Below are 7,984 nucleotides of genomic sequence, written 5' to 3'. Positions count from 1 at the left end.
TGCATCTCGCGAGCGAGCGTTCAAACGGATGCCAAAAGTCAAATCACTATGTTTAAGTTGCAAGTTATGCTATGGCCATGGTGTACTGCAACGAAGTATTCACTTATTTAAATATTGATACGCGCGCGTAAGTATACTTCAAGAAATTAATTAGTCGCGCAAACTCAACAAGACTTGTTAAAGTGTATATGTGTCAAAATTTATTTTTCAATTTCCCGAATATTTTTTCATTTAATATTGAAGCGCGTTTTTTGATTCGATTGGAAAATCAAATGGCAATAAACTTGTTATTTGAAGAGGTGTCAGTGCATTTTCAAAATAAAATTCACGACCAATAAGTATGTTGTGACGCGCGAGCTTGCAAAAAAACAATTCCACCTCAAGGACGAAAGATGTCCGTTCAACCCCGGAGTCGAAGCGACTCGGTCGCGGTCGCGCGTGGTAAATATAAAAGAGTCGCGTTCCAAGCGGGCCAAGGTCCTCTGAAATTTTCGAAAACGACAAAAAGGCCAAATACTTTTTTCATCAAAGCTCTCACATGTGTAATGTCGCAATTAATATGGCTTAATAATGTATATTTTTACCATTGGTCAAGTTTGTGTTTTTTTTTTTTTGCACACGCTAGCGCCGCCATGCGTGTGTTGCTTTAGCTGTCTATCTATTATTAGAAAGCGGATGATGCTGCCAATTATAACGGGCGGAAGGATGATTAATGTTTTATTTAAGGGAGATTCGCTTTTAGATGTTAGAATAATTCGGTTTGTAAACACACATGCATATGCATAACGGCAATACCTTTTTCCTCTATATATGCGGATGACGCTGTTGATTAATTGAAAAATAATTTGATTTTGCGCGTCATGATTCGGTTGATCTAATTTTGCAATAGTCTCATAGGGAGCGAATAATATAATTTAGAGCATTAACAATTTCTTCGAACATTATAAGGTGGAAATCGAAAATTTGTAGTTCATCCATGCCGTCATAAAACGCATTATCTTGTTGGAGTATATTACCGGAAATTCCATTTCTATTAATTCACCGCATAAAAATAATTTTTTTCTCGTAACTTTAAGTTTGATATCAAAATATTTGTTGCAATTTTGATAAATGGTCTCGTAAAAATACATGGCAAGGAGTGCGGTTAATTACTCGATGAAATGTGAGAGAATAGAATGACACACGGAATAAATGATACAGGTATTTACAACTTTACGAGAATACAACGTAAACTGTGTAAGTTTTTACGCATTCCTGGGCATTCGTCCAATTATTTTCATAACATTTAACGATCGTTGGATACATATCAGAGATCTGATTGCAAAAACATGATATATACTTATTGCATTTCTGAAAACATCAATTTTTATAATGCATTCAGTCAAATTTGAACGAGGTATTATAGCTTCTTATGCTTCGATAATTTGAATTACGAAACTCACATTTATATATCGCAACAGTAATAGATTGAGATATCACGAGATCAAATAAGTGGTAGTTATTTTTAATCGAAACTAATAAACACTTTCTCAAATATAAAATACTAGTGACGTCAGAAACGCTTTTCACGCGCTCTTATCTGCTTTTTCATTTCTTATTATATTGATTAATATATTTAACAAAAATACTTTTTTCAAAGGTAGATTTTTCAATATTTTTACAAAACACATGTTTCAGTGGAAAAATGTGTATATTAGTAAAACAGTTTCACGTTTCCAAATTCATAAAATATCATATCGAAAATTTCAACAAATAATCTTTTAATTATTTTTAAGTGCGTGGGTCAAATTATTATTAAACATTTATCTTCCTCATTGAATAAAAATTTCAATATTACAAAATTTATTTCAATCTTGCACATTCAAAAATCAGATTATCAATTAATAATAGAAAATAATTAAAACCATTTCAAAGCATATAATCTTTTGATTTTACGAAACGATTTACTCGCTGCTGGTATCATAAAATGAATGTTAAAACAATAACATTACAATTTATTTTTTATTTTCGTTAATTTCAAAATGTGTCGTATCAATTCTGATATATTGAATTTTTATTACTAAAATCTCAACTCGAAACTATACGTAAACGCTTATTTGCCGCCACGTAGCAGTATATTACCAGAGTACATAACCTCTCAGTATACGGTACTATATACGACGCACGCGTTTGTTTTGATTGCAATCAAAAGTATTTTAGCACTGTAAACAGGTAAACCATTGTCCATAAATATTATTTAAGATTGTTTTTCTATTTCAGTAAATAAGTAGTTATTATTTTATTTATTATTTTGTTTATGATTCGCAATTATTGAAGGTAAGATATGCATAAATTAATCGGTCTGCCTATAGGGCGAGCAACAGATACACGAAAGAATGTTCGTGTATATGATTTTTTCGGACGTAAAATATGAGCTTTCGTGTATATGGATATATCACAGAAATATTCAAAAACATTTTCACGTACGCGAGGACAAGGATAACATTCCGCGTACGCGACCGTTGTTTTTTGAGCACGCAGACCTTCGCATATGCGACCGTTGTTTTTCGAGCACGCAGGCCTTCGCGTATGCGAATGGCTTTCGTCAGCAGTTTTCGCATGCGCGAAATTTACTTGACGGCGTGGAGTCATGTAGGAGGTTTGATAAGCTCCTGCTTTTTCAGTTATAACTTTTTATCACCGTTTTGGCGTGTGTAAACGTAAAATTGTGATAGGTTATACAGGTCAGCATGGTGAGATTAGGTCATCAGCTAGAGAGGTGATGTCTAAAGTCTGTTCTTGAGTAACATAACTATACAAGTCCGGCACGACCGACCGGTACGTTTTTATATATGCGAATTGCTTCACGTGCGCGAAGTTTTTATGCACTCATTCAAATTTCGCGTATGGATACAACAGTCAGCGAATATCATAGACAGCGAGTTGCAAATATGGAGTATAAATATTAATCTAAATATTTTTAGTGTCGCGGAATTTCTTTATCGTGTAACGTGTATTACTATCCATCGCATATGCGACGACTACTTTTTACACTTGGCGTATTCGAAGATGGTAATCTTCGCGTGCGCGAAGTATTTCGTGGTATCTTTTGCAGATGTAAAAACTTCTTCAAATACGTACTTACGCACGCGAAGAATCCAATATCAAACAGCACTAAAATCTTTCGATTGCAAATTTACTTTCGTGTACCCAAGATTTTTATCGAAACTGTATATTCAGCGTGTACAGTAGCTTATTTCTCGGCCAGTCTTTTGCGTACGCGAAAATTGTATTCTTGTTCTTGCATACGGAAAAAATTGGTCAGTTAGAATCGTTGCATATGAAAATTACGCGAAAATTTCTGTGATATATTCGCGTACGCGAAAGCTCATATATTACGTCCGAAGAATTATATAAACGCGTACGCAAATATTCCTTCGCTTACGCCTTGTTCGCCCTATAAGCGGACCGCAAACCTTTTGTATGAATAACTTTTGTATACGGAAACCCCGATCAATGTCAAAAATAATAATTTTTGGACAACATTTGTATTAAAAATAACTTTGGCTACAGCTATTCAAAACGTTCACACATTTGTAACTACATTTTGAAGAGGATGACTTAGTAGTTTTGAATGGAAAATTTAGCTATGAGTTCATCATAGAAAACCAAATGAAACTCATGTGTGCTCTATTGTGCGATATACAGCTATTGTTTAGTCATTAACGTATTAAATAATGTCGGCCTTAGAAAGTATTGATTGTTTATTTTCAAATACAATTCGATATGGAGCCTATTAGTGAGAGCAGAAGTCCAAAGAGAGAGGTATTTTAACCAATATAGTTTATATTCTTATACTATTTTTTCTTAAAGAATTAAGAAAAATCTAGACATATTATAAATTGATAAATCATAATTAGTTTATTATTATTTGAGCTCTTCCAGTTCATATGTCATGAAAAATTTAATAAATTATAATTCTTGTTTAAAACATTTTTTATTTTTTATTGTAGCTAGAGCAGTCTGCAGTGAATGATTCAGTAAATATAAGACAATGTCTAGAGAGTAATGGTAAATTGAAATTTCCAGAACAAATTAAACAGAAATGTGAAGAGTTGGCTATGATCCAACTAGATTCTAATATTAAAGTCATTGAAAATAATTGTGAAACAGTATCAAAGTATGTTTATTTATTAAAATTTAATAGATTTATATTTATTATTTTTAATTCTTCTTTAATCTTGATCTTAAAGTTCCAAACCAAATGTTGAAGTATCACAACATACTGCTGATGATAACCACGAGAATCATAATAACTCTGATAAAAAACCTGATGATGAGATTGGTTTTAATATAAATTCAGAAAATGCAGTCATAGGAGAAATTGAAGATCCTAGAAATAAACATTTGACTGAAGTTGAAAGTAGTGATTTGAGTGCTTTAAATCCTAATGCAGAGAAAACAGAGCCAGATAATACAGCTGATAGAAATCAAGCTTCTGTACAAAATTCTGATCAAGCATCTTTACCTTTAACTCAAATCCCATTTCGAGAAAAATGTAAATATGGAAACACATGTTATAGGTTTGTTTCAAATTTGAAATAACATTTTAATTTTATAATTATGCTCAACTTAATTTATAATAAATTTATTTAAAAAATTAATCAGGTTAAATACTGAACACAAAGATAAATTTAGTCATCCTGGAGATACTGACTATGATGATCCTGATAATAGGCCAGAATGTCCTTATGGAATTTTATGTTATCGTAAAAATCCACAGCATAAATTAGATTATAAACATACTGCAACTAAACGTAAAAGAACTCAAAATCCTATGGGAACCACATTATTAGATGGTTTATCAGACTTTGAAGATTCAATGGAAGAATCTGTGGATGAGTCTGAATATGATGATTCTTTTATAGATGATGATGATCTCGATGATGATGAATTTGATAGTGATTTGGAGTTTGATGATTTAGATGATGAAAATGATTATAACTCAGATGATGAAGATGAAAAAGAGACAAAGAAAAGGAAAAAGAAAAATGAGGCAAAAGAAAAGAAAAAGAAAAAAACTAAAAATAACTAGGAACTTAGTAAAATACAATATAGAATTATACAAAAATTTTTCAGATAAGGATATATTTTTATAATATAAATATGAAATCTTACAAATTATACTTAATTCACTTGATAACCCTCATCATCATCTAATGATGTATCACCTGTGCAACTCATTACAGCTACATCTGCTAACATATGTTTTGGAACTTCAGAACCTCTCACTTTAATTGTGTAACACACATTTTCCATTTTAGTTAAACTTTGTTTTAAAGTATATAATTTTCTGCTTACTTCTCTTCCAGCACCAGAACATCCTAAGAAGCCTGTATACATTTTCCTAACAAAATTACATGTTTCAAAACAATTGTCAATGTCACCAGTTGCTAAATTATTTATACATTTTCGCATCAGTTCTCCTGTGAGATCAGCTATTCCCAAAATATACTCTACTGGTGATACTAGAACCTGTACCTGTCTTTCAATACTTGTATCATTAATACTTTCTTGAATGCCTGATTTATTATCACTTTCTTGAATATTTGCATCAATATCACATTCTTGATTGTCTTTCTTATCATCAGTTGAATTTGGGATTAGATCTTTAATTGTATATTTCATTGAATCTTCTACTTTTACCCAACCATGAAGTGATTTATCTTTTAAATACCAGAAAAATGTTAAAGCCTCAATAAATTCTTGAAAGCCTGCACGATAAGCTCGCAAGTACATGTAGGGATCTTCTCCTTCTAATTCTAATGCTACTTTTTTAAACATCACTTCAATAAGACTACTCAATCTTTTCTCTGCTTCACTCAGTATAGTGTCTCTTTTACTTTCTTTGTCAAGAGTATGGAGTAAGAAAATAATTCGTTTGCTTTCAATTGTGATATCTCGACTAACTTTCACTATTTTTTCATACTTGTCATGCTTTGCATCTAATTCTGCAGCGTACTTACGAAACTGTTGTATTACTAAACTGTTTTCATTTAAACTTTCTGCCACCTGTCTACCTATATCTCCAACGTTTACTTTATTTTTATTTTTGTAGTTTCCATATCCCTTCCTACTTTTGAAATGTCCTGAAAATAATACGATTATAAATTATTATGGAAATAATATAATTCCTTTTTTCAAAAATAAAAATTTACCTCTATCTTGAGACATATTATAATGCACTAAATCTACATTTAAAGGTTAACTTAATTTTAGCTGTCAATTTTCAACTGCTATCATATTGCTTACCCCGCGGCATGAAAATAATGAGAATCTTTCTGTCATCAGGGGGCGCTGCTATGCCAAATCCGTAATTGCGCAAACATAAACACGAATGTACAGATCAAATGTAATGTTTAATATTGACAGCAGCAGATTGAAAAAAAATTGTACATATATTTGATTCATATTTCTTAAAACTTATTATCATTTTTTGACAATATTTTTTACTCAAAATATTGACACCAACACCTTTCTCATCTCGACCGTCGCATGCGGTGTGATCCATAAACGTTAAGTAAACACACGGATAATAACACAATTAATGTGCAGAAAGCAATTCAACTTATTTATAATTCAAAAGTTCTTTAAAGATTTATGAAAGGAAATATTGTAGTGTTCCAAATTGTAATAATGATATTACGAAAGGACATTATTTTCCAAAAGATGATGCTTTGTTGGCTCTCTTTTGTTAACAAATTGTTACATGCATTAAAATCTCGATAAAACTTCTGATCAAATAGAATTAAAACTTAATTATTAACTTCTTCGTTCACTGTTTTGATGTGTAATTTTGATATATTTTTTCTTATTTTTATGAGAACTTACTCGAAATTTGGTATTTGAGGTTCTTCTTGTCATTCTTCCTCTCAAACTTGCTTGAGTGGTTTGAAATGACTCGTAGAAGTGCATTTTGACCAAAAACTCAAAGTTAAATTCGTTTCCACTCTTTCCCACTTGCTTTTCGCTTACTACTTTCATAAAATATTTCATCGGTCAGTTATTCAGTGAGAATTATAACTATATTAGTCTTGAAATTTCGAAAACACACGAGTGACTGAGCTCATAAAGATAGTTAATTTATTAGTTTGCAATGAATAAAGCTGGGTTTTGATTAAAGAAAAAGTAGAGATAAACTTTTCTTGCATACAATGGAATGCAGATCGTTCGTTAATCATAGTAAAAATTTGTTGATGGTATTATTGGAAAGTTGGATAAGTAAGAAACAGATAGTCATTTTTGTATAAATTATTTATGTACAATATTTACAAACATATGATCAGTCAAGTAACTATAAATAGTTTGTATGTGTTTAAAATTCGCTTTTGTAGACAATCCAATATCTCATTTTTCAGTTCACAATTGTGTTCATGACTGTGTGGGCGCATGTGTGTAGATCATTAAATATGTTCACTTGGTTTTAAATACAGCTTTCATGGACGGTTGTATGTCTGACTATTGTTTCTGTATATCGGCTTGGTCTTTGTAAGCTGTAGTACGTCTGCAATGATAACAGTAAAGAACTACATTAATTCAACTATTTTTTGTTGCGCGTGCGCGAACAATAAAAGCCCAGCCATCAGTTTTGATTTAACGATACTTACGTTCGGCGCAGCTCGGGGATAATCCATATCTTGTATAATACTCTGAGGCAACTGAGGATCTTCCGCGAAATTCGATCTCCTCGGTAGAGAGCCATAAATGGAAAGTTTCCTATCTGTAAAATAATCCGATGGTATTATCATCGAGAAAAAGTTTCAATAGAAGGACGCTTGTTTGGCAAGTGCAGAAGCTTTTGAAAAAGTTAATGAACTAATAATAATATCCGCCCTCCTTGCCCGCGAAATAGACCAACTTATCGTCAATGTTAAAGTTATTCGCAACTTTCAATCTGCATGCATAAAACTCCTTATGCATATGCAATAAGCCGAATTAACGCGGT

At 31.8% G+C, this 7,984-nt stretch overlaps 3 protein-coding genes across 11 annotated transcripts in view; 1 reads left to right on the top strand and 2 right to left on the bottom strand.

Annotated features, from left to right (window-relative positions):
• The first annotated feature begins 455 nt into the window (after positions 1–455).
• Positions 456–5,192, top strand: LOC131670364 (aprataxin and PNK-like factor). 3 transcript variants are annotated; one of them, XM_058945904.1, is made up of 5 exons: positions 456–542; positions 3,553–3,804; positions 3,993–4,159; positions 4,233–4,562; positions 4,648–5,192. In XM_058945904.1, exons 2-5 carry the CDS (start codon positions 3,766–3,768, stop codon positions 5,072–5,074), a joined length of 963 nt encoding a protein of 320 aa, XP_058801887.1. In that variant the 5' UTR covers positions 456–542; positions 3,553–3,765; the 3' UTR covers positions 5,075–5,192. The 3 variants fall into 3 exon arrangements, with proteins under 3 accessions (XP_058801887.1, XP_058801885.1, XP_058801886.1); XM_058945902.1 differs by lacking the exon at positions 456–542 and adding an exon at positions 2,136–2,211; XM_058945903.1 differs by lacking the exon at positions 456–542 and adding an exon at positions 2,203–2,316.
• On the bottom strand, positions 5,047–6,582 carry LOC131670363 (translin-associated protein X). The gene is made up of 2 exons (XM_058945901.1): positions 6,198–6,582; positions 5,047–6,128 (listed from the first exon to the last, which is right to left on the bottom strand). The coding sequence occupies exons 1-2, from the start codon at positions 6,211–6,213 to the stop codon at positions 5,167–5,169; spliced, it is 978 nt and encodes a 325-aa protein (XP_058801884.1). The 5' UTR covers positions 6,214–6,582; the 3' UTR covers positions 5,047–5,166.
• A 731-nt stretch (positions 6,583–7,313) lies between these two features.
• LOC131670360 (nephrin-like) overlaps positions 7,314–7,984 on the bottom strand; it is a 67,590-nt gene continuing 66,919 nt past the window's right edge. For all 7 annotated transcript variants that reach the window (XM_058945895.1, XM_058945894.1, XM_058945892.1 and 4 more), the window contains 2 exons: positions 7,647–7,759; positions 7,314–7,543 (listed from right to left, as the gene is read on the bottom strand). In XM_058945895.1, the coding sequence (XP_058801878.1) occupies positions 7,463–7,543; positions 7,647–7,759 (194 nt within the window). In that variant the 3' untranslated portion in view covers positions 7,314–7,462. The remainder of the gene's footprint in view (positions 7,544–7,646; positions 7,760–7,984) is intronic.

This window comes from Phymastichus coffea, unplaced genomic scaffold (genome assembly GCF_024137745.1).
Source record: "Phymastichus coffea isolate CEN01 unplaced genomic scaffold, Cenicafe_Pcof_1.1 PCOF00109, whole genome shotgun sequence".
Lineage (NCBI taxonomy): Eukaryota > Metazoa > Arthropoda > Insecta > Hymenoptera > Eulophidae > Phymastichus > Phymastichus coffea.
This window is presented reverse-complemented; position numbering and strand designations above follow the sequence as displayed.

Coding starts and splice junctions, on each gene's coding strand:
- LOC131670364 (XM_058945904.1), top strand. CDS start 3,766: ATGGAGCCTATTAGTGAGAGCAGAAGTCCAAAGAGAGAG. Junction 3,805..3,992: donor GCAGAAGTCCAAAGAGAGAG/GTATTTTAACCA, acceptor TTTTTATTGTAG/CTAGAGCAGTCTGCAGTGAA. Junction 4,160..4,232: donor AATTGTGAAACAGTATCAAA/GTATGTTTATTT, acceptor TTGATCTTAAAG/TTCCAAACCAAATGTTGAAG.